This window comes from Lytechinus pictus, chromosome 7, assembly GCF_037042905.1.
Source record: "Lytechinus pictus isolate F3 Inbred chromosome 7, Lp3.0, whole genome shotgun sequence".
Classification (NCBI taxonomy): domain Eukaryota; kingdom Metazoa; phylum Echinodermata; class Echinoidea; order Temnopleuroida; family Toxopneustidae; genus Lytechinus; species Lytechinus pictus.
This window is the reverse complement of record NC_087251.1, coordinates 20,648,902-20,676,361: the sequence shown is the minus strand read 5'-3', so window position 1 is coordinate 20,676,361 and position 27,460 is coordinate 20,648,902. Positions and strand designations below refer to the sequence as shown.

Sequence of the window (27,460 nt, the reverse complement as noted above, 5' to 3'; positions counted from 1 at the left end):
AATAAAACAGTTGGGATCTTGCTACTACTGATATTTACTATTGGGCGATTGCACTTCATTGTCGAAATTTTTTTTTGTATATCATTCCAGAAATGAAATGTATTGGATCGTGATCGATATATTTCTAATCAAGTGGAAATTGCAATGTTTATATTAAAATACTTCTTTTATTCCTCTTTGAAGGTGTTTACATTATGTTGCCAATTCTGCTCTTTTGGAGAAGTTATAAAAGAGGTATTTGACATTGAAATCAGTTAAAAATAATAATATAAAAATAATAATTGCGAGCGCAAACCGCGAGCTGAATTAAAAAAAAAAAATTAGACCTAAAACAATACATTTTGTGCTCTTAATTATGAATAGGATGGGTATCTTCTCTAATAAATTATGCGAGCGCAAAGCGCGAGCTAATTTTTTTTTATATTCCTAACTGGACACTAGACGTTCTAAGCAGTTTTACAGGATGGGTTTCTAAACAGTCGTTCGGGCGCGAAGCGCGAGCTAAACCTTTTGATATTTTGACCTAAGAACTGAACATTCTAAGCACTTTTAGTAACCATGAACAAATTGGTTTCTAACTGAATAATTAATTGATGCGAGCGTGAAGAGCGATCTGATATCCCCCCTCAAAAGTGGACATTCTTAGCACTTTTTTTTAACTATGAACAAAATGGTAGTTAAAAACAATTAATTGGTGTGAGCGCAATTTCGACCTGAAAACTTTACATTCTGAGCACTTCATTTAATTATGAACAGGATGGAATTTTATGCGAGTGCGAAGCTCGAGCTGAAATTTTTGATATTTCGACCTAAGAACTTGATATTCTAAGCAATTTTTGTAACTGTGAACAAATTGGTTTCTAATGATATATTTTTGATTTTTCATATTCCTACCTGAAAACCGGACATTCTGAGCACTTAATTTAACTATGGACAGGATGGATATATATGTAAACAGTATATGTGAGCACGAAGCGCGAGCTGAAATTTTTGATATTCCGGCCTAAGAACTGGATATTATAAGCACTTTTTTTTAAATATATTTCAAATGAAAACTAGACATTTATCATAAGTATCCAACTAAAAAATTGATGCGAGCGCTACGCGCGTTATTTTTTATTGTTATAATTATATTACCTAAAAGTTGTTCTCTAACTTTTTCCTGTCCCTGGTCAGCCCAGTCCGTCCTCACTATCGGAACATAGAGAGCTCTAAAAGTCGCTTTGCGTAAAAATCACAATTTACCGATAAAAGTGTACAGTTTAATTGACATTTACCGACAAAGATGGTGGAACTAAAAACCGAATCAGTTGGAACAGCCCCGTGTGCCTGACAGTTTATAATTTTTTTCCGACAGTCTGCGGTCCAGTTTTTTCTTTTCCCCTCAAAGTTTCTCTTAAACTCTTCCTTCTTTTTCCCCTTCCCCTTTTTTCTCTCTTTCCTCTTTTATTTTTTCTTTCCCTTTTTCGCTTCCTTTTTTTGCTTGCGACTCGTCAGGGGGGGGGGGGGGCAGTCTGCCCCCTGCCCCCCTTAGGTACGCTAGTGATCGCGGGTCTAAAGTGTAAACGTTACATGACATGTTAATTCCTTTTTGTAGTCTTTGCCTATTTTCAAAGTGACATTTAAGAGGATAAATCTCTTTCTCATTAAACTCTTTAATCTCCGTCGTTTGAATGAGTAAAATTGTTCTTTCAAAAGAATTCGCTGAATATCGTGGGCAGGTCTTCTTCCCGATAGTCCTTCACTATAAACGAATCCCCGTCATGAGCTCCTCGAACCATCGCTGACAGAACTTGCGGGGGAAAAAACAGAACATAAATTAAGACGAATTGAATAAAATCGACACCATAGAAGTGTTGTTTATGATTTCAATTACATATTGAAAACAAAAGATTGAGAAAAAATACAGAAAGTTTAGAAGAAAACAAATCTCACTTTTCCTTTTACAAATGCTTTACAATTTGACCCCTTATACTCCACGGAACACACTCGCACACGCCTCACACAACACTTGCGTCAAAAAGTAGTAATTGTTACTCAATAAACTATCCAATAGATGTAGACAAATGAAAAAAAATAGGCCAAAACTATAAAATTCAAGACTAAATGCATGTGTTCATAAAACTTGATCATGATGATTGTTATATGTGTTTCATAGAGTGGCACGGACCTGGGAAGCGTTTCGTAAACATTTCTGTCAGATTTGACAACTTTCCTTGAACTTGATTGACTGGGGGTCACTCGGTAGATCAGAGAAAACAGGACTTGTCGGATAAAAAGTCCGACAAGTAATCTTTCAAAACGTTAACTTTCGTCCCTTTTCCCATGTCACTATTATCATTTTTTGTTTAAAAGTACTTAAAAATTATAACGGCCTGTCGTCCCATGCAATTAACCCCCGGTCCCCCCTGGGCATCGCCCCCGATAACTCCGACTACACTCGGGGCTACACTATGAGGCTCGTTTTTAGAAAATGGGTCAAAAATCATTCTTACTTTTCCCCTCTTGTGGACGAAATAAACACAAGACTTTCTTCTTCATAAGTTGCGCTCTTCCAAGCTCGACACCAACACCGAGGGACGGTTGGGTAACCTCGGCAACCACCACTACAATATAGGGGGGGGGGGAGAAAGTTATCATTGATCGATGATAATCATGAAGATCGATATTTTCAGGAATATAACTTGCTTGGTAAACGGATTATGATCGGATTCTTTGGGTATTTATTTGGCTTCTCATCCCGACCACAGCATGAATAAATGGTTTATTTCCAATTCGTCTAATGCCAATTTAGTCTAAAGCCATTCCGACTAATAAACAGTTGGTCCAATAACCATTTAGTCTATATACCATTTGGTCTAATTGGGCTAAGTGTTAAATTGTGCAAAATGATGAAATGAATATTAGACCAACTGGTTATGAGACAAAATGGTCATAGACGAATGGTGATTGGACGAAATTGGACCGAATGGTTGTTAGTCGAAATGTTGATGCACGTAATGGCATTATACTAACGGTAGACCATGTTGTGAGTGGACGAGTTGGCAGTAGACGAATTGGCAATTTACCGTATTAATTACACTGAATTTATCATGATTCATATGAAAAAGCAATCCCTACAAGTAGAGGGCGCAAGTGTATTTCGATGAGGGCATTTTGATAGGTCCATTCTTTTCTTACAGAAAAATATTGTGGTTACACAAGCCTCGCACTCTTTTTTACATTTTCCTGTCTTCCATTTATCATTATTCTTCATTTGTTATCATTTGGAAAATGGTGGGGGTCTTTGTAATCAATTCGAATTCTTCTCATTCATTCACCATGAAATATCAAATTAAACTCATTCATAAAGAACAAAAATCTAAAACATATTAGCAATAAAACATGATTACACAATCAAATGAAACGCACGAATGACGATATGGAGGGTCAGCAAAAAGAAGTACTGAAACGATCAAACAATCAAAATCTCGAATAGGTAATTACATTAATATTTACAAACTTAAAGGAAAATGAAACCTTTGAAACAAAATAGCCTGTGTTAAAACAGAAAAATAAAGAAAACGGATCAACAAAAGTTTGAGAAAAATTGATTAAATAATAAGTTATGAGCATTTGAAGTTTAGATCATTATCATAATGTAGATCCTCCAGTTGGCAATGCGACAAAGGTGTGTGCTTGATGTCACTTGTGAACAACTTTCCCATTACTTTTCTATACATTTCACTTACACTGCCTCTTTAATTATCACATCTATCAGTAGATCATGTATTCTTTCTATAAAGAGGGCATGTAGTATGGATTTTTAAAGAATACATTATGGATAAAGAGTTTGTATCACTATAAGAAAGAGCAAAAAAGGACATTTAGGGGTATTTGATAGTCCCTCACAGGGAGAGTTGTTCACTGACATGTGACATCACCATAGAGATGTAGTATACATCTCTATGGACATCACACATCTTTGTCGCATTGCCAATGGGAGGATCTCCATATAGCATTAGTGATCGCAATATTCAAATGCTCATAATTTTTTTATTATTTGTCTGATTTTTCTCAAACTTTCTTTGATCTCATTCTTTAATTTTTCTCTTTCCACACAAGCCCACTTGTTCCAAAGGTTTAATTCCCCTTTTAAAAAAAGAAGATAAATTTGGCGTACCGTCAGAAGAATCGAGCCATGCGATGTCTTGCTGATATATCTCTGTTTCTGTCATATCTAAACAAACAAAGGTGGTAGAAAACATCTGGTCACGAAAATGATTTTGAATATTTGCCAAAATTATTATATTCATTAATCATTTTGAAGCCATCTAAAACCTAAAGATTGTCAAAGAATTAATGTCATAGGTGTAGTACCGCGCCTATCGGGCTCATATAATACGCTTAAAGGACAAGTCCACCCCGACAAAAAGTTGATTTCAATAAAAAGAAAAAAATCAAACAAGCATAACACTGAAAATTTTATCAAGATCAGATGTAAAACAAGAAAGTTATGACATTTTAAAGTTTCGCTTAATTTTACAAAACAGTTAAATGCACATCCTGGTCTGTATGCAAATGAGGAAACTGATGACATCATCCTCTCACTATTTCTTTTGTATTTTATTGTATGAAATATGAAATTTTCTAATTTTCTCTTCATTGTCAAGTGAAACAAGGACTAATTCCTCCCTGAACATGTGGAATTAGCATTGATTAATATTATATGGTTCAGTCAATGTCCTTATTGTCAAATCTGTAAAAAATGAAATATTGTATAATTCAAACAATAAAAAACAAAAGAAATAGTGAGTGAGGGACATCATCGTCTGTCTCATTTGCATGTCACTGAGTTGTTCTTATCAGTGTTTTGTGAAAAATAAGTGAAACTTTAAAATATCATAACTTTCTTATTTTTCATCCGATTTTGATTAATTTTTTAGTGTAATGCTAGTTTGATTTTCTCTCTATATTCAATTAAACATTCTTCTAGGGTGGACTTGACCTTTAATAAGTAGATAAGTGATACGAACATCCTTCGATATATCGTTGTATTTTCTCAGGACAGTTCTCTGGAACACTCATCTTTTACACTTGAAAGCATAATGGTGTTTAAAAAAGTGTGTTATATATATATTTTACACTAATAGCACTGAAATCCATGTATTTGGTGCTTTGTTCACGCAGCATGGTGTATTTTTTAACACCGATGGTGTCGATCTTACTCATGTTAACACCGTAGCTTTTTCGGTGCAGGTCCTACCATGCAGGCTTCTGTACAACCGCTTAAAAAACATTGAAAGCATCATTAAGGCACTCACTGACCCACATAAAAAGGCAAATTAAAATATGAAATAAAACGCGAAAAAATACAGAAGTGAAGATAAGACCTACCAGCTTCAATCCTCAGGACATCCTTGTTTCCTATGACTTCTGTCAAAACCTTTCCATATTGCTTGAGTTTATGGATAATCCTGGAGTAGAGTTCCGCATCTTGACGTCCACCCTGGATGCTGCCACAAAAATAGATCTTCAAATCTTTGGTATCCATCTTATCCTGTCAGATCCCAAGACTGTCTTTGATATGTTCCTCGGTCTGTCTTCTTCAAGGCATAGCAGCAGGTGACAAAATGTGGTAGGTGGCGTTGGGTATACACTATCATCCCCAGTGAAATAAGAGTAATATATTAAAAACCTCCCCGCATTTTCAAGAACCATTTAATGTTACGATATTATCAAATCGAATAATGCCTACTCCAAGAAAAAAAGTGATTCAGCAAATATTGACAATTAATTTGCGAAGTAAATATGCATACCCCATGCAGACTAAAGCATCCTTTCAGGGCACTCGCAGAAAAACTCTTGAGGCCCTAACTGCTGAGAGCAGGGACGTGAGCTGAAAGTGATAAAGGAGTGAGTGGTACAGTAGTGGCTCAGGATTTCCATACTTTAAATCATATGCTAAATGTTGTCTTCTTATCTTCGATTGAAATGAATGTTATCAAATTAATGCTTGGATTATGTGTAGGCCCTAGCATGAAGAAATAAAAGCATTTCACTTCCCCATCCCACCCCACCCCCTCAATGAAATAATATCAGAAGGTTTCTTCTACCTTGATACCTTTGTGTAAAGAAGCATATTTTTGGACGCGAAAAACTGGGAATAGATATTTATTTCCCTTTATTTCTGTCTTTTCTTTGAATGTAAGGAGTGATCAGCTTCACAATGCCACTTCGGAAAGCAAATAAAAGAAATCTTCTTCCGATTTAGAAACGTGAGAAGATATAATGATGTTCATTCAGTTTTTTTTCTCAACCCTGCATGCTTTCTAGAACAGTCGCTGAATGGGGGTACACTGCATAATATACATTGTATATTATGAAAGAATATTTAAAATGCAAGCAAATAAATAGGAATGGAAATGAATGAGGAAAAGGAAAGAAAGGTTTCACCAAAGAAAAGAAGCCGGATTCATCGGAACAGAACATGGGGACCTAATTAGAGCAGATTCGTAGCCAGGGTTTTCAGTTTAAGGGTTCGACCTTGGCTGAAAAAATTTGAAAAGCAAAAAACAAACAACAACAACAACAAATAAAAATGATCAGTCAACACGCTTAGGCACTTCGTCTCCGAAATAATTGACAAAAAGGGTCAGCAGTCAAAAATTTGTCGGCGCTTCACCCCCCCCCCAAACGGTTTTCCTTCCCATTTTTTTACTTGCTTTTGAAATGTGAACAATATAAAAATAAAGCAAGATGACAGAATGAATGTGATACACCCTAACCCAAGCCTCCCCTATTCACATCTGTAGAATCATTTAAAAGACATCTAAACACAAATCAGGGGCAGATCCAGGATTTTCCAAGGGGGGCGCACATTTTTCAGATGAAAAATTTGACAAGCCAAAAAAAAGTTTTTAAACCAAAAATTAAGAATATTTCGTGCCAATTTCGTGCCAATTTCATAAAAAAACATATTATTCATTTCATAATGATCCAATATAAACATATCTGTAAACATGCAATTTAATTTTTTTTAAATTCCCATTGATTATTCTTCTCTCAACTTCCATTGACTTTTTTTTTTAACTTATTCAGCCACTTTTTAATTTCATTTCTATTTTCATCTTCCTCTCTCTCTCTCTTTCATTCATTCATTCCCCTTTCTTCATCATAATTGAGTCACAGTTTGTTTTCTTCGTTTCCCCTTTATGATTCAATTTCTTATTCATCAATTTCATTTTTTATTATTGCAGCAAATTTTTGTTTTAAGTTGAGATTATATAATAATGCTCCTTCCGTGTTAGTGCTATGAATTAAATCATCAAAACTCTGCCTCAAATAATTTAGTGGTCATTTATAGGTCACTTCACACTTTATTGTTTATCAGTATTATTGGAGGAAAATCCGGGAGGAAAATATAATACTAATGAGGTAGTAATCACGAGTTCAAAGGTACTTCAATTTTCATCTATATACCTCACTGTAGGATAAGTAAGGGGGCATGTCTGCTCTGATCCATTGTAACTCCGGGGTTCAACTATGACGATAACGACCTCGATCCGTTGTCACGGTTTTCATAATTAGCCAAACATTCCATGTAAAATACACATGCTTGATTAGGTAAAAATATCAATATGCATTTCAGCAAGTCTACAGTTTTTATAACACAAAACAACACTGAAATACAGCAAATGTAACTCACCAATGTTGGAGAACCTTTATGTAATTTGCGGGTGTGTGTCCGATCTCAGGAGTTTCGACCTCTCGGTGATTTGACCGTATAGGTTTTTTTTCTCTTTGTATGAGTGACCTCTCAAAGTTCTTTGATCTGTGATGTCTTGTCTTGGATATGATATTGTTTGTTTTGCTTCAATAGCAAATGTCAAGAGATAACAATAGATAGACCTTCCTAAAAATAAGCGGGCCGATGGACTGATCGATAGAATGTGGGGGAACGTTCCGGGAATGCTCTGTTGAAGCGATCTGAGTTAGCCGAACGGTGGGGAAACACTTACTTTTGTGATTGCAAATAAACAGTGGGAAAATGTCCATTACATCAAGGAAATATTTTCCCTTCATCTTAACTGCCCTAAAAGACTTTAGACCGTTGTTCAATCTAAAAGTATAATGATTGAACTACTTGCAGAATGAAATGAACTGTCAATTTGTTTGCCCGATGTCATGCAACGAAGCAGTTTGCTAACAGATCAACAGACAGTTTACGCATAACATCCCTTTTAACAAAGGTTTTCTTCATGACCTCCTCGCTAACTACAATGAGAATGTCAGACATAGCAATAAGTAATTCATTGATGGAGACTGGATTCCACAAGCTGTTGTTGCAGGTTTGGCGAATAGACCTACCTCGTTGAATTTTACCGATCAATGGATCCTCCAAGATAAAAAAAATAGTTGATTAAATAGGTCTGATTTACTAAACTGATAGAATGGAATGTTTTCCGTAGAAAATAATAAAACAATGTAGCATCCTGGACGTATTTTAGTTTAAGAATATACCCTTTCAAATAAAAAGACAAATTATGTTTGATTTAACAGCTGGACTCGACAAAAGTAAAGACTTGAGCGCGCGAAGCGTGCACTCTTTAGGTGAACGACCACCACCGGTAGAGTAAAACCTCAGAAATTCACAATGTAAGGAAAATGTATGCCATGAACACATAATTATTATATATGGTCTGAAAGAATGTGTTCTCAAATAATTTGATATATTTATGTGGTATGTGTTAACGCTTGGATGACCAGGAGGTATTCTTTGCAGTGATGTATATTTTGATTTGCGCCAAAAGCGTGACTGCAATAGTGAATCCAGATGCCAATGGTGTCATAATCCTACAAGGGTTACATTAATATCTATTTCAAACACCTTTTCAGTAATTTGCATTATAATTGTTTAATAAACACATTTTAGTATTAATCTCATTGAAAATGGATTAACAACTATGTTTAGTAAATAAAGAGGCTTTAATAGGAGGAAATTATAATTTGTCAACACATTTTCGGCATTACTCCTATATGTGTTTAAGATCGCATGCTCGATCTGTAATGAAAATCATGTCAGAAAAAAAATGGAACCAGTGGGATTCGAACCAGCCATCTACTGCAACTATGTTTACTAACTCATTAAAGATTTGGACATTATTGGCAACTGGATTCATACATTGCAGTCATGCCTTACTTTGGCGAAAGTCAAAATTTACATCATTGCAAAGAATACCAAGATTATCCAAGCGTGAATATATACCACATGAATATGGTATCAAATTATTTTCCACTAATATATAATGATTATGCGTCCATGCCTTTTTCCCCTTAAATTGGGGATTTGTGATGAGTCAAGTTTTTTTTTTACTCACACGGTAGACTAATGAGACAAATATTTCCCTTTTACCCCAAATTTGGAACGAACATAGCGAGCGAGCTGAACATTCAAAATGATCTTAATTCCGTCATGTAGCCTATTTCGTCTGTGAAGAGTAGAGGATATCGGACTTGGTAGTTGAGTAACGATGTAAAAAATATTTAAAAACATATATTAAAGGGGTGAACTTTTTGGCGCAATTTTATGAGTGAGTGAGTGAAGTGAGGTGAATAATTAAAAAAAATCATTCAATAATAACAATTAAACACCCAACCAGTACCCAAGAGGGGATGGGTGCAAGATAAATTATATAATTACATTGTGAGAAAAAGAAGACGTGCCATATTAGTTTCAGCGACTTCTATCAGTCTGGCCCGAATTTGCGGGTGCAGAGAAGCATGGAGCTATGAGAGAAGTCAGGGTTCTTTCCTCCATCCTGGGCGAGGTCCTAAAGACATTAACAATGATAATAGTTACATTTATATAGCGCTAATTACACTTCGTTTATAAGCGCTTTACATCGCAATCATTATTACCCCGGTCATTGGATCCTGGCATGCCCGCACACAATGTATGCATTTTCTCCACTCCCTGGGGAGCATTCCAACAAGAGTTCCAAGACTCAATTGTTAGGCATACTACATAGGCTTTCGCATCCTACCGGGTACCCATTTAACATCTGGGTGGAGAGTGGCAAATTGTGGATTGACGCCTTTCCAAATAGGCCGCGGTGGGATTCGAACACACGACCCTCTGATTGCAAGGCGAGAGTCAGAACCGCTACACCACGACACTTCCATTACCTCGTACTTTCATCTTTTCAAATGAAACACAGATGACATCATAAGCCTACCAGCCCCGAATAATATTGGATGTTTGACTATAGTTTAACAACATATAATAAGAAAGGACATAAATTATCAGAACTGTAATGCTGCAGTCACATTTTCCCTAGGCGCCCGTACGGCGAATCGAAAAAACTGTTTTATTCACTTGTATTCAAACACCTATTTGTAGATGGTACAAAAAAAATGTTAAAACGGCTGTTTTCAAACTCCCTGTACGGCCGCCGTTGGTGAAATGTGACTGAGGTATATAGTCATAGCAGGGACACGCTGACCACATCAAAATAAGGTAGGGGTGCCAGGAGTTGACGCATGGAAGAGATAAATGTATTTTCTCCCTCTCACTTTATTTTTAACTTCTTTTTCACATTCCCTTCATCATTATCCTTCCTCTTCGTATAGCCCTCACCCTCCTTATTCCTGCTTCCACTATTCTATTATCGTTATTCTTTATATGCTCTCCCTTTTCTCACCGAGACTACTTCTTTTTCTCTTCTTCTTTAACATCAAAGCTCTAATGATGTATGACAGCTTTCATGAGGGGATTTGCACGGTGTTAGGGATATGGAGTCAGGCCCTCTATGTTAGCTTTGGGAAAGATAACTTCCAGATCAATGTCCAATCTGGGCCCCAATGCATAATAAGTTGCTATGATAGCAGCTCTTGCTGGAATGTCAAATCATTGGAAGAGCCAACCAGTAAGCAGAATTTTCACTGTTGTCATGGTAGTTGGCATTCCAGCAAGAGTTGCTATCATATCATCTTTTTATGAAATGGGGCCCTGGACTAACATTGCATTTTCATTGCACACAATTCAGACACAGATTCATTCGAGCTCGAGTATTAATCCAAGCACAGTGACCACATGATATTCATCATGATTCCTCTCTCTAACTCACTTTAACAACTTTTGGACATCACCCCATCTGAACTACTCTACATTTCGACTTCTATATTCGGCTCCAAAACAAAGCGAATCATTAGTTTGATGCAAATTTTTATTTTCATTAAAAAAATCACACACTTCCACAACAATGTAGAAAGATTTGTTAAATGGTAGTCCGCTTTAACTGGACCTGGGTTTTCCAAAGAAGGAGTCCACACTCCCAACTACTAACATATGAATTCAAGGAGCTGCATTTGTCTAAATATTTAGCAAAAAGGGACCCACAGCCGGTAGCATATCCAGGATTTATTGGGGCGGCACTTTCTAGTCTTTTTTTTGAAAAACACCAACCCCTATAATTGAACAGATTTGTTTTTTCAAACTGTTGAAACATATCACATACAATACGACCATGGTCCGTTGCATAGAGGTTACTATTATGATAACTTTGCCATCCAGTGGTAACCACCACAGTAAAATTATAATTTTATGGCAGTTACCACTGGATGGTGAAGTTAACACCGTAACAGTACCTTTTATGAAACGTGCCCCAGGCCTGAATATGGCACATCACCAACAATGTAATTTCAATTCAAAGATTTTTTTCCCCGAATACAATATATACAAATTAATTTGGAATGTTTATACCTTGTACACCTGCTTTGTCTGTTGTATGTTTGGGTTCATCCCATAAGGTGGAATCCTAGATCTTCAACAACCAGTTCATCTACTAATTTCCAATTAAGCCCAAATTTACCTTTAGGCTAAACCCATTTCATTGAATATCAACTTGATCTAACACCACTCAGTTTATATGGTTAAACTGTTTTGGGAACAAAATTTTCAATGGTAGACGAAGTGGAAATGAGACCAACTGGTCGGGTATTAGAGTAAATGAGGATAAGACCAAGTGGATATGAGTGTAGTGTAGATCAAATGGCAATGAGATTAAATGGTTTATTTCCAATTCGTCCAATTGCCAACTCCTCTATTATCATTTGGTCTACTATCAGTTCATCCATAATCCACATGGTCTAATTGCCAATTCGTCTAATGACCATTTGGCTCAATAGCCATTTAGTCCGTATACCATTTGGTCTAATTGGACTAAGTGTTAATTGAGCAAAGTGAATGAAAATGAAATGGATATTAGCCAAACTAGTTATAACACGTCATGGTCAAAATTGGCGATGATTGGACCAAATGCTTGTTAGATGAAATGTTGATGGACAGAATGGCATTAGACTAAATGAAAGTAGACCATGTGGTGAGTGGACAATTTGGCAGTAGAAGAATTGGCAATTAACCAATTAAATGTCTTTAGTCCATGTGATATTTGACTGAGAAGTAGACCAACTACTTGCAGACCAAAAGAATATGAACCTTCAAAATTCCCCCAATGTACCTTCCATTCCCTTTGACGTCACCTGCCAAATTTACGGAAAACATCCATTGTTTCCCCCGGGGTCCCCCCTTCCATGGATTCCTCATACGGTAATTTTTAAGCAGATAACAATGAAAGTGAATAATTACACCCTTTCCTCATGGGATGACCTGGAGCCCGGAGCCTGTGTAACACACAAACCCTAATCTTGTTACATGACAAAGTTGAAGAATCCCTGAGTATGTTTATATCACAAACTTTTCTTACTCATGCTAGAAAATGTGACTGTGTTTGTTTTGAGAAAGTTCGGATAAACAATATACATGAAATACATGTCATACAAAGGCTGCAGGGAGATTTCCATCCTGTGTCCCATGATGCCAATGTCACAAGATCAGCATGCAATCTATGATATTCATAACACATCATGTCTAAGAGGGGTATTGCAAGAAACTTGAATTCAACTACATGTTGATTTCACATCCCGAATCAATCACAAAATATTGAATCTAAATAGGTATTTGTACTTCATGCAACAGAAAGTATTGATTTGAAATGATAAAAACGGAGGCTTCAATTTATATTGACAATTGTAAACATCAAATTTTTGCAACATTCCCAATTCCTGACAATTTCATTAAATTCCTTGCCTCTAATGTGAATAACCCAACCAAGTATGGACTCCATATCGATCTCATGATTATGTAAAACCTGGATTGAAAATTGGTTGATTTTCACCCGACTTGTATAATACCAGTAAATGAATGTGGTCCCATGCATTCCTATTCTTGTTGTGACATTCCACTGACTTCAGTCCAGCTATTGATCAATAACCAAAGAATTCTTTGAGTAATCCTGGTACATCTTCTTCCTTGTAATCTTTCACTAAAAAGTTCTTTCCATCATCAGCACCACGCACCATTGCTGACAAACCTAAGGGGGAAGATGTCGAGACAGAGATAATAAAATTTTTTAGACAAGCATGCCAAACCAAGAAAACATTTGTATTACACTGTGAACTACCATGGTAGTAGCTTTTACACACACAAGGTACTTTTGAAACAGTTCAACATTCAACCTCGACATTTTCCGCGACCATTCCGCTCCCGAGGGGGGCCAGTCAAATAAATTGCTGTACACATGCCTGACCAAAAAAAAAAACACGTTTAAAGGGGTGTTCATTTCAGTTTTGGACGCGGGCTGCGCGTGCACTCGTTAAGGGTATAAAAAAACACTGATTTTCAAGAAAAAGGGCGGTTTTGAAAGACTTGTCAATCGCGGGGTCGAACGTATTTAGGTTTTTTTTTTCCAAAGCCTTTTTTTTAAGACTAGCCAAACGTGTTTAGGGTATGTTTTTCCCCAAGCTTAGAGGTCACATTCTGGCGACAACTTGTTTAGGGGCCAAATTGTGTAAATAAAATTTGGTCACGCATGTGTACAGCAATACATTTGACTGCACCCCCCCCCCCCCACCCCCGGATTCCTCTCCATGCAATTTTTTCAACCGGGCCGCTCGCTGACTTTTACTTTGAAGTCTTGCGCATTCTTTGAGACCAAATTTATGATGCTTGGGTATGCGATTTGAAAATTATGCAACATTACGTAAGACATGTCTGACCCAAAATTGCTCCAAAACGTGATTTTGTGTACAAAGTCAATGTAAATTGAGTTTTCTCACCTATATTCATAAAGATATGACCATGACCATTCAATTGAACAATTGAATTGTATAATTCTAATTACATCTCCAATATAACTTTAATTAATGGAATGGAATGAACTAAAGAAGGAAACAAAGCCCTGATACAGAGAATAATCAATTATATTTGTCTGCCTTGTAGATATACTCACGTCTGTCTTCTCCTGGTCTGAATAAGCAAAGCACTCTCTTGTTCCATGCAACAGCTCTTCCTAGCTCAAAGCCAACACCCATTGATACTTGGGTTACCTCAGCAACAACAGCTGCAAAAAAACAAATAAACTTACTTTTAATTCTCAGGGAATGCATTAGGGGAGTCAGTTTGAAAAGTAATAGATTTATGATTAATTTCGATACTTTGATTTAAAAAAAAATCTCAGCAGAGGTAGGGAAACAGAGAGAGAAATGGAGAGGAAGGGACTGAATAACGTAAAAAATGTTCCGATTACACAAACCCTTCTCCGTTTTCAGATTAACGAACATCGAGGTATACGCAATTTACATGTTTCGGAATAACAAACCTTTGTAATTACGGACTGTAACTCAATCTTTGACACTCACTATTTCATAATTGAATTTGAATTGATTTCCTTATATGAAATTTGACATACTTATTCAAAAAAGTTAAACCTTGAACCCTTACTGTGACTTATTATACATGTATAAAGATTCCATCAATAGCTATAAGGACTTATTTTTAAGAAGTGTGGACTTACGGACTTATTTAAAAACAACTTTGATTTGTTTCAAATCATAATTTGATGATGAAGAGGTCAGTGTAGTGCTTGGTTGATTTTCATTCTTTTATTCAAATAAGCTTGATGTATTGGTAAATTGCCAATTCATCCACTGCAAACTCGTCCAATCACCAAATGGTCTACCTTCATTTAGTTTCATGCCATTTCTTCCATCAACATTTTGTCAAACAACCATTTGGTCCAATAACCATTTGGTCCAATCATCACTTCGTCGAATCACCAGTACCTCTATAACCATTTCGTCTCATAACCAGTTATTCTAATATTCATTTTATTTTCATTCATTTTGCCCAATTAACACTTATTCTAATTAGACCAAATGGTATATGGACTCGATGGCTATGAGACCAACTGGTTATTAGAAGAACTGGTGAGTGGCAGAAATGGCAGTTAGACCATGTGGATGTTGGACGACCTGATTGTAGACCAAATGATAGCAGATGAGTTGGCAATTGGACGAATTGGCATTGGACAAAATGAAAATAAACTGTTGCATTGAGGCAAGGGTGGTGTTTGCAGTGATCATTTCAACAGACTTACCATCAGAATCTTCTAACCATGCCATATCTTGGTCATAGATCTCAACATCAGTTTTTGCTGCAAAAAAAAAGAAAACAAAAATAAAATTTTACATCAGAGTGATAATTGTGAGTCCTGTATTCTTACAAATATTTACAAAAAATTAATTTGAAAAAAAATATGGGTCGTTCCATGCAACATGGGAAACCAGGGCTCCCTTTAGTGCACATAGATTACCAGTGGAGCTTGCCACACCTCTTTTGCATTGACAGTTTTTATGCCTGACTTGCTTTTTATTTTAAGAAAATAGTCCCACTGGTTCTTGGTTCCAAATCAACTATCTGAATAAACAAAATCACTATTTCCTGAATAAAATAAGGAAACATGATGACACAAATACATATTCAAACAATGATAAGAACAAAAAAATAATGAGCATATATATTTCTTCAAAAGTACACAATTGATTGGAAATTTTTGGAATCCTTTATTAAAATTTTAATCTTTCTTTCCTATTATTTTTGTTGAGCTGACACTATTTGACATGGCCAGCATGGGAATCACTATCAAAAACCAGTCGTGATTAGTAACATAATTATTCACAAAGTACAAACTATCTCCAGATTGAAACAGGTGATCAGCAGCATGGCGACGTATGATTCGTCGCAATGCACTTGTCCATTGTTACATATTCACAATGTGCACTGCGAGGCATTATGTGTTATCGAAGCTCTGCCATGTTACATTGTATATATAGTGACTGATCGCACATCCAACCTGAAGCGATCATCAGTTGATAACCATACTACATGTATAATACAAACTTGGTCATGAATGGTGATAGATCCTGAGTGACAATCAATCACCACTCAAACTTACAGGAGTATTCAAATATTGGAAATAAGCTATCCATCATCAGCGGTGATTAATAGTGCTATCAATTAGTCGCGATGGTAAATTGCCAATTTGGTTCAATCATCACTTTGTTTAATCCCAATTTCGTCTATGACTATTTTGTCTCGTAACCAGTTGGTCTAATATCCATTTCATTTTCATCCGTTTTGCACAATTTAACAGTCCAATTAGGCCAAAAGGTAGTAAATGGCTATTGGACCAACTGGTTATTAGACGGAATGGCATTAGACTAAATGAAAGTAGACCACGTGGTGAGTGGACGAACTGATGGTAGACCATATGATAGTATACGAGTTGGCAATTGGACTAATTGGCATTAGACAAAAATTTGGAAATTAACCGTCGCGATAATGTCTGAAAGGATGAATAGTTGAAACTAGACTCCCAAGCATTTCAAAGTGTAATTCATTCACAAAAATAATTCTTAGCATACAGTAGGTTAATATGGGCAGCTTGATATGTGATGACTATATCTTCCCTCATGAACCCATAAATCATTTGCAGCTTTTGGCATAAATCCGTGACATCATACTATTCAAGTGGGGGGGGGGGGGGATAAACAATAGATCGTCCCCCTGGCCCTGAACAACAGATTCACTGCTCGGATTTACGCCAGTAATTTCCAGACAATGCCCTTTTTAATATACTGCCATTACATTAAAACAATTGAAATAGACAAGGTGAATGTCATGTTTCTATTTTTTCATGATCCTCTTCCTTAGACTCTGGTAAGTTGAATGGGGGTGGTGGGGATATTACTCTGGTTTTATGATCATGTGATAAATAGCATTTCAAGATACAATGTAACATGATACAACACATACAATGCACAATCAATAGACCAGTTCTGATTTTACTCATAGGCAAGTTATTTAAATGACCTTTCCTTTCATACATAGGCAGATTAAAAAAATATATATATATTATACAAGCATGCCTGATATATAGCAGGGTACAAAAATTGCATAGACTTGGGCATTTCATGAAAGTTGTCAGCACTGACTAAGTTGTGAGAGCTGACAACTTTCAGTGAAATCCTTGCTTTTGATTGGCTGAGAAGCACTGGCCTCTGACTGTCATTACGGTAACTGTCGGAGAAAGACAACTTGTCAGAGCTGACAACTTTCATGAAACGGCCCCTCAGTGACTAGAATAGCACGCCAATGAACTCTTTATAAAGGTACTTGTTACTTGCTTTCCAGTGGGTCTAATGAAAAACACGATTCAAAGATATGTTATCAAACATGAAATTTGATGCTTATCTCATTGAAATTATGACCACCATGCCGTTTGAGTTCAAATGACCTTCTCCTGATTATGTGCAGAATGAAACAATGAACTGGTCATGCTCAAATGATTGATATTCTACAAATGTATGACGATTGATGAACCACTAAAAGTTACAAAATTTGATTGTAAATACTGATTACTAGTATATATAATATATATATCTCTTTGTTTGATAATGCACATAAAATAAAGACAAAACACATTGCATGAACAATCTTTGTTAAGACAAAGATGAAGAGGACATATTATGTGAAATGAAATTTTTTTTAAATAAGAAAATCTGGGGGATAGATACTAAAAATTTCTTTACCTCCTGTTGGAACTGTCAGTGTGTTGTAGAATTGGTAAATGCAAAATAAAAAAAGAAAATCCATGGAAAAATAATAAGTAAAAAATAAAACAGATGAATAAAATTTTGTCAACCACATATTTATCATCAAAATAATTATCTTTTTGATTCATAAATCATTAAAAGAAATGGAAAGCTAAGTTGGTCTTTAAAAGGAGTAAAAACTAAGTTCTTGACTATAAGTGTCTGCAATAGACTTGCTGGCCTGTCTCTGGGCTAACTGGGTATAATTTGCCAGACTCAGTTTGTTATTCACTTTCAATAATATTTTAAAAAGCCATTAAAAACAGTTTATTACATAAAATCTAGGGTTTAATGCTGGAAAAGAATAATCTCATCAAATATAAAATTGCTGATGCATTGCAAATTTGACAAAACAATTCTGATTAGTTCCTACTCAGAAATTTGAACAAAATGCACCACTGAATTCCTTTGACCCCGTTCTCATTACCTTCCCAAAACTAGTTTAAAGTGTAATGAGAACACTTGAAGCGGCCTTGGAAGCAATTTTCTAAACCAGTTCAGAAAACCACCTCGCGATGTAGTTTTCAGGATCGCTTTGCCTCATTCAACTGGTTTTAGTGTAAGTGAAGACACAACCATTAGCGGGAAGCGATCTTCGCACATTTCGAGAGTGCTACTCCACACACTGTGTGTAGAATGTCTATGCTATGGTTTCAAATTTTGCAGGAAACATGTGACCCCATTGAGAGTAATTTGAGAGCATTCCCGTAGCATCAAGACCGCTTTACGTGAAGTGGTTTTGAAAACCCCTTTCAGGTGATCAGGTGGGAATGCTACCAAAGCAATCTGCCACACTGGTTTACTGAACCCGTTTCCTGTAAACTAGTATAATACAACTGGGGTTTTTGACTGTGCTTCTGGGTCCTGTAACATCAAGCTTAGTGATTAATCATAAAGCTGATTTCTACAATTGATTGCATTGAAAAGTGTATAAGATCAATCGTAAAAAATTAGCACCACATAAATAATTAAGCTTCATGTCACAATGCCCTTGTTGGTTGAAATATTTGTGTGCTTTCATTTCTGGATTTGTGTTTATGCAGAGCACTGTCATTTTGTATGACACACCTCTGGAACCCAAATGTTGCAGAAAGAGTTGCGATCAAACACAACTTCAAGAATCAAATGCAACCTGGGGCCCGTAACAATGATCATAGAACAATGAACAATCAATCGTAAAAATCAAGCGTATGATTAATTGCTAACCTTTGTGTTAAGGGACCCTGATTTTCAACCAATGAAATGTATGAATTTGGAAATTGCGCTTCATTTTTAGATTTGCATTCAAATGCAACTCTTTTTTCAAAAGGCCCCTGGAGGCTGGACCCATATGACGAACAACATAAAATAAACAAAAATAATTTTAGTGGATAGGTCATATTCTTTGAATGTGTTGTGACAGATATGGTGCATGTTTACTTACATGTTGTGCAATCTTTGTGGCCAACATGTTCTGTGAGGACTTTCCCATACGCTTCCAGCTGCTTGATGATCCTTGCGTAGAGCTCCGCGTCCTGTCTGCCTCCACGGATACTACCACAGAAATAAATCTTCAGTTGACGATCACCCATGTTTATTCTTAGTTACAGCCTCAAGGTTCGAGTCTCTGAAAAGAAAGAATTTTAATGAAAAAAGAAGTTGTTGATGAGCGATAAATAGGCAATATTTAGAATGAAATCTGCAATGGTTACCTTGATAGTCAAGAGCTACAAAAAATTGCAATTCAAAGTAACCATAAAACACCAACAAATTGTTGAGGTCAGGTTCGTAATGTACATGTAGCATGGTCCAGATGGGATTTTTCACAAACCGAAGGATATGTGTAGGATATAAAGCACATTAATAGGCTTAGCCGATTGGCATTGCTAAAACTTAGGCAAGTCAATCGACTAATCATTAGACATTAATAAGTTTGATAGGCTACCGGCCCTGATCCACTTACACGTATTGCGAGGTTGGACCTGATCATGATGTGCTACGAACGATTTTACCTACCTATGGATACCTAATTACCTATGGATGCTTCTGAACGAAGTCTTTAAAACTCTGTATTCAGCTCCAAATTCTTTCTCCTCTTTAGGTTGGCAGGATCATGTCCTGATGGGTTAGCGTCAAACTTGAATTTCACTGGTTCACATCTCCAATACTTAAATGTATCCCAATACTTATCAAGTCTATTCTCGAAGCTGTGGACACTGGGTGCTATTACTTATCCAAGGTTTCCTCATTCTTTATTCATAAAGATTTCTTACCTTTCTCAGTGACTGACCTCGGAATGCACAATTTTATTTTGACCTCCGGTAGGCCCATGACCATGCACCAGACCCAAATCTGGCACTACATCCTGGTCATACAGTTTTTACTTGTATGTTTCAATCATATCTCCACACGCACAGCAATATGTTAAAGGAATACTCCAGGCTGAAGATAATATGATTTGACAAACAAAACGCTGAAAATTTGATCAAAATTGGACAAGTCTAAAACAAAGTTATAACATTTCAAAGTTTTGCATTATTCCGGTGGTCAGTTCTAGGCATGTCCTCATGAATATTCAATGAGCAAATTGATGATGTCATATCCCCACTTGTTCTTTTGTATTTTATGAAATTGGATTTGTTTAGAGCAGGTCTAGATCTTGTAGGAGCCTCCTGGCTAATGACAATGTCACTTGAGTTGTGCATTTTGTGAAAAATAAGCGAAACTTTAATCTTATTTTACATCCGATTTCGATGACATTTTTAGAATTATGCTAGTTTTGATTTTTCTGTATTTATTCAAATCAACATTTTTTCTAGGGTGGACTTGACCTTTAAAGTTTAATGGCGGCTAACCCACTCGTCCGTGTAATATATTAGGAAGACACGAGTACTTTCCAAAAGGGGGTAGAATGGGGTTGCAATAGCAACCTGATTTTCAACCAATGAAATGGATGATTTGAAATTGCGCTTGATTTTTAGATTTGCATTTAAACGCAAATTTTTTTCAAAAGGCCCCCTGGATGCTCGATACATGTGAGGAACAACATACAATAAACAAAAAGAATTTTAGTGGACAGGTCATATTCTTTGAATTTGTTGTGACAGATATGGTGCATGTTTACTTTACCACAAGTACTGTGACGTACTGTGAAGAACAAGCTGAAATTACTGAAGTGTTCAAAATCAGCAGGGCCTGATGGATTTCACCCAAGAGTTCTCAAAGAAACTGCTGGAACGATTTGCATACCTCTTGCACTTATCTTCAGAAAGTCCCTGAAAGAAAGGTATCTTCCACAGTCATGGAAAGATGCAAATATCACACCAATACATAAGCAAGGAAAGAAGGATGCTGTCGAAAACTATAGACCAATAAGCCTGACTTCACTTATTGGAAAGATCATGGAATATATTGTGCGTGATGCCATTCTCAAACAATTGATTCAGAATGATTTATTGTGCGATGCACAACATGGATTTCTTCCGGGAAGGTCTTGTGTCACACAACTGCTTGAAGTCATGGAATTGTGGACTGCCTCTCTTGATGAAGGACGTGAAGTTGATTGCATCTACCTTGATTTCTGTAAAGCTTTTGATTCTGTGCCCCATGAGCGACTGATGAAGAAACTCAGATCCTATGGTCTAACAGGTAGTCTGGGGAAATGGCTTTACAGCTTCTTGACCCATCACAGGCAGAGAGTTGTTATGAATGGAAAAACTTCACAGTGGTTACCTGTTAGAAGTGGAGTGCCTCAAGGTAGTGTCCTCGGACCGACAGTGTTTGTTGTATTTATCAACTATCTGCCTGAGATAGTAAGCAGTATCATAAAGATATACGCTGACGACACCAAACTTTTCAGAGAGATCAGAATGGAGGATGACTGTGACAGGCTGCAAGCTGACTTAGACAACTTAACTGAGTGGTCCAAGAAGTGGCAGCTTCAGTTCAATACAGCAAAGTGCAGATCCCTCCATCTAGGTCATCAGAATTCCCGTCATCAGTATCCTCTAGATGGAGATGTGCTTGAAGAAGTGTCAGAGGAAAGAGACTTGGGAGTCGTCATGGACTCTCAACTGAAATTCCACTCCCAAGTAGCCAGCGCAGTCTTGAAAGCAAACCGTGTGCTTGCTACGATTCGACGAACCTTTGTGCATAGACAAAGACAACATCAAGAGGTTATACAAGTCACTTGTGAGACCAATTCTGGAATATGCGAATGGGATATGGTACCCAAGATATACTTCTGACCTGAAGGCTTTGAGAAAGTCCAGCAACGAGCAACCAAGCTAGTACCAACCCTGAAGGAAATGGACAATGGCAGAAGGCTGCGTGCAATGAAATTACCTTCCATCAAGTACAGACTGCGAAGGGGTGACATGATTCAAGTCTATAAGATAATCCACAGCATTGATGTGAATAGAGACTTGTTCTTCACATCAGCTACCACTCAAGCAACCCGTGGCCATCCTTACAAGCTTTTTCTGAAAAGGAGTAGGTTGTGTGTGAGGCAAAACACCTTCAGTGTTAGAGTGGTGAGCAACTGGAATTCTTTGCCTGCTGAAGTAGACACAGCATCAACAGTCAATCACTTCAAAACAAACCTAGACAAGTTTTGGTCTGCGTGGCATTATATTCACGCGTGGGAGTATTACTATTAGTCACTGCATTGGCACAACAAAGCACAAATAGCACAGATAGCAATTTATCCAAGTTAGGAAGACAACGTACAGTACAAGATAGACCTGAAAACTTGACTGCAGACACAACTGTATTTTTCCAGTAGATGCGGTATAAAGCACTCCAAATAAAAGGGGAAAAATATGCACTTACCTCGATTATAATGCATGATATCGTGACACAGAATCCTGACATCGAGGCACAATCTGGACCCTCAAAAAAGAAAAAGTTAGACCTCTAATGTCGCGTTCGTTCTCGGTATCGATCTGCCATTTTGTTTTCAATTTCGAAAGAAGCCCGAAGGAGAACGACCGAGACAGAACTTTTCCTTTTTTTGATTAGGGTCCAGTTTGTGCCTCAACGTCAGGATTCTGGGTCTCATTCTTCATCCATATTCAATTCAATTCATTTATTTTCTCTTTCAATCTTTTTACATTTACAATGATAGTTCAATACATTCAAATCATTTTTGTATAATACTGTTACTGCCAGGAAGTGAAATAGCGCCATCTCTTGTTCAAATTTGGTAAGGGCTTAAAATTGACGAGGGGCAGTATTTTGTTATAAAAAACGTGTACAAGATGGGACCCGGCGAAGGCATACGATTTTTCAACCTTCCGAATTTGACTCCCTTTCAATACTTTAATTAATTGATTCTGTGTATTTTTGGATCGATGGATGTGTAACGGAACCCTGCAGAATGACTAGAATTATAGATCGAACTAAATTTACTTAGTGAGGTTTCATCTTTGAAGTTTTGATGTTTGTTGTGCCACGGGACGTTTGTGATGATGATTTGATGATCGCGCAAAAGGATGGGGACAACGGAGGAGGGTACAAACGGAAGCGTATGAAAGTGTCTAATACGAAGCATGAAAGTCCGGGTTTAAAGTGCACCTACAAATACAATTTTTTTTTTTACAAATAATAAAATCGAAAGGGAAGGAGACCAACTAAAAAGCAGAGCTTGCTTGTATTGTATTGTAGTTGCAACTTGGAGGTAAGTGCATAATCGAGGCGAGGTAAGTCAAGTGCTTAATTCATTTTTTTCCCCTTTTATTTGGGGTGCTATTAGTATTGCGACCCCATTCTTCTACCCCATTTTGGAGAGTATCCTCTGCCTAATATTACACGGACGAGTCCTGGCCAGGGCTCCGGCCAGCGAAGCGGGCGGGAGCTCCCTGGGGCCTGTTGCATGACGAGATGAGCGATACGTAAGAACGTCCTGGGACCATTCTTCCGAGATAGGAAGATTGGCGACAAATCAGCGCTTTCCGTTTCACGAAGGCAATTTTGTCTTCCAAGTCCGCGACATCGTTTGATATCGATAGTATCGGGAAAATATTTAGTCTTCATCGTCACCTGAACCTTTTATTTCGGAATGACGACTTTTCATAAAATCATTTATTTCAATAAAAGGAGATCAAATGATGTTTTATTTATTACTGATTGTAGAATTGATGTATGGAGCTTACTTTATGAGGTAAAAAGAGAAAAAACTTTAAAGATTCACAAACATAACTTAATAAAATCGAAATTTTCATTATTTCCCTTATTTAGAACACGGTGTCCTTTTAGAGACACCTTTCATTGATATTTCAACGAAAGAGACCCTTGTCCGACATAAAAATTGATTTAACTAAGTAATTTCGACATTTTATTAGTTCAATATTCTGTATTTTTATAGAATACTTATGTATAATGATAATTTTGCAAATTATGCGTTAATATGTTATTTGTTGAGGTAGAAATAGGGTTTGAATAGAGTAAACAAAATCAACAGAGTCTGATTGTATGAGACTAAATAAGAAAATATGAGAGGCTGCGTGTGAAAAATCTAATTTATTTATTTTATTTGTCAGATATAACGCAAGAAATACAAATGTGAGTGTTTAAAGTATAAACATTCCTCAGTTCCATGACGAGTAACCGAAGACAAGGAAAATATGCATTGGTGCAAACATGTCCAAGTGAATAAAGTAGTGCTTTGCAATAGTAATTAAAACATAGACAGCAATCCGCAATGGAAAAAATACTATTAACAGAAATAATGCTAAAAATTACAAAGATCATAAACGTTTGTCATATTTAAAGTTGATCACTTAATTTATGGAAGCTTATATAATAGAATATAAGGTTTAAGAATATAAAAAAATGTATATGTTCAACATGTCAAAGTTAAGGAGTAGAGACTACCGTGATTGCTTTAACAGTGACATAAGAGCCGAAAGGAGCCTACACTACGAATTAAAATGCGCCTCTTCGTATGGACTTTCCATAATCTTTTCTTTGATGAACTTATCTTCATTTGTAAGTTGTGATGGATTCGTAAGCTATAGGCCTAATCTTAAATTCAATTAGCTATTTTGTTACTGCAGATTTTTGTTTTGTTTCACTGTTTCTCATCTCAAGTCATCCCAAATGCAAGAATTAATTTTTCATTGATTAAAATTAATCTTATCAAAAAATAATAATCATAATGAAAATGAAATAAAATTAAATAAACGATTTAGCATGTTTAATATCTTAGTTTTGTATCGTTTTTTGTTGCTGTTCTTTTTTTTTTTTTTTTTTTTGCTGAACGTTATCAACACGTTTTTCTTTTTACTTTACATAATTTCTTTTAAAGAAATTTGTTTTCATGTTGTTTAATTATCTATAATGAGGAAGCATGAGGGGTCAGAGAGATAGTGCCGCCCGTTTCGATAGTTCAAGTTTATTTATTTTTTAATGGAAAAGGGGTGGGGATAGGACGGAGGGAGAATACAATAAAACATATTTAAACAAATGATTTGGGCCTACATTACCCCCGGAGAAGTTAAAATGACATCCGTTTTTGGTCGTCTTGTCGACCTGAAATTGATGACAACTAACCCCCATATAAAAAATAACTTGGCGCCATCCCAGATAAAATGCATCATCAACCCCCTAAAAAATATGTTTAAAGATGATATGTCAGTGTGGCTTGCCGTAAACGCATTTTCTCTCAATGCCGACGGTGGCGGGCGGTGTGCAAAGAAGATCATGCCTACGTAGGACATGTCTGGAGGTGTCTTTCCAAGAACCATTCTTCGTATCGCCCAAATCGGCTTTGTGAAACAGTTGAGCGATATCTCGTTCTTACGTAGAATGGTTCTACGAAAGACCCTTTCATGCAACAGGCCCCTGGGCACTCCTAGTACCAATGAGGTCCAAACATTACATGTATGGACCTCATAGGCGACATCTGTAGTATTTTGTGTCAGAAATCTTTGTGAAGATGATTATTTGTGTATTATAACACAAGTACGAGCTATCGTACTGTCTATTCATTAAATTTTTGTTTAAGAAAGTTAAAGCATTGTTAGCAATAAAAAAAAATTGAAAGAAATGAAGGGGAACTTACATTTTGACGACTTTTTCCAGATTTTATTGCCAGTTGCTCTTCAGTTCTGACTCGCGATCGAAGCTGATATGCAGATCACGTGATACGCGTTCTCGTCAGCTGATCGGTTGGTTATTCTTTTCGCCAGTCGTTGATAATTATATATTTCATAATGCTAGCATTCATCGCAAATTTAGGTAAAAGAGATTGAATTTAAACAGCGCAAGCTTTAATTTTCTCAAAAATAACATTTAATTGATTGTACAAGTTTCGCCTTGGAACAAGTAGGATCATTTGGTCCCATGTTTGCGTAACTACGGGGGGGGGGGGGGGGTGGGGGCGGGGTGTCCCTACCACTATACACCCACTAGCCAGCAATTATCGTTTTTTCTCTTTTTTTTAACCAAAATACCTCCCCCCCAAAAAAAAAAAAATATAGGGTTAAAGAGAAAGAGAATTGAGGAACACAATATGCTTTATTTTTTCCTCTTTTACTGTTTAACGAGACTTGTAATCAAATATTAAATGGGGCTTAATTAGAACAGCCTTTTTTAAGTCAATTAATAAAAAATATTCCTCCTCGGGATTTGAGCTTTCATGAAATATGAATCTTTTTCATGACCACCGAAAGCGCTAAAAATGTCCAAATTTTTAATTGGTATATAAAGCTTTAGCTCATGCGTTGCGCCCGTCTTATTTTAATGTTATACAATTTTATGCTTTTAATGAATTTCTAATTCTCAGATCTTGTCGCAATCCGATTGGTAACTATAATGAATGATTATTATGTTTCATGAATTGTTCAAAATGTGTCTCTCTATCAGTTTTGAATATTAAAAAAAATGTCAGCTCATGCTTTTTGCTCGCAATATTTTGATTAGTAAGAATTTCTTCTCTTGTATATGCGAGTTTGAGTAAATAACTAGAGAGAGAGAGGGGGGGGGGTCCCTCACCTACTTGTCCTCGCTTATTCCCATTTTTTTTTTATATTATACTCGTGTTCAGAGTGTTTCAAAGTCTTTTCTGATTTTTTTTTACACTTTTTATTGTCTCGGAGCTTCCCTCTATTTCTTTTAACTATGATGTAGCCCTTTTTACTTGTTTCAATTCTTTTATGTCTCATTTCATTGAAAACATAATTATTAAACTGACTGACTTTATTACAAAATTTTGATATTATTTTGTCTTGTTTGTGTGGCTTTCTTTTTTTCTTCTTATCCTTCTTCTTACTTTTTCCATTTCCTTATTTTCTCTTTTATTTCATTTCATGAGGCATCCGCCAACTTATATACAACAACAACAAACATATTTATTTGGTGGTGTGCCCCTCTAAAAAGGGAGGAAAATAGGAAGGAAAAAAAGAAGAAGGGAAGGGGAAAAAAAAAGAAAGATGATGATGATGAAAAT

General features: G+C 36.4%; 1 protein-coding gene across 1 annotated transcript; it reads right to left on the bottom strand.

Annotated features, from left to right (window-relative positions):
- Window positions 1-144: 144 nt before the first annotated feature.
- Window positions 145-19,660, bottom strand: LOC129265412 (uncharacterized). Its single transcript, XM_064101390.1, has 9 exons — window positions 19,457-19,660; window positions 15,477-15,533; window positions 14,331-14,441; window positions 13,314-13,412; window positions 12,186-12,202; window positions 5,377-5,539; window positions 4,163-4,219; window positions 2,496-2,606; window positions 145-1,792 (listed from the first exon to the last, which is right to left on the bottom strand). Exons 1-9 carry the CDS (start codon window positions 19,602-19,604, stop codon window positions 1,692-1,694), a joined length of 864 nt encoding a protein of 287 aa, XP_063957460.1. The 5' UTR covers window positions 19,605-19,660; the 3' UTR covers window positions 145-1,691.
- Window positions 19,661-27,460: the final 7,800 nt, after the last annotated feature.

What these genes read in the sequence shown, in the direction of transcription:
- LOC129265412 (XM_064101390.1), bottom strand. Translation starts at nt 19,604, where the DNA reads ATGGGTGATCGTCAACTGAAGATTTATTTCTGTGGTAGTATCCGTGGA. An exon ending in ATGGTTAGAAGATTCTGATG is followed by an intron (nt 14,442 to 15,476) that starts GTAAGTCTGTTG and finishes GTTTTTTTGCAG; the next exon opens with CTGTTGTTGCTGAGGTAACC. An exon ending in TGTCCTGAGGATTGAAGCTG is followed by an intron (nt 4,220 to 5,376) that starts GTAGGTCTTATC and finishes TTGTTTGTTTAG; the next exon opens with ATATGACAGAAACAGAGATA.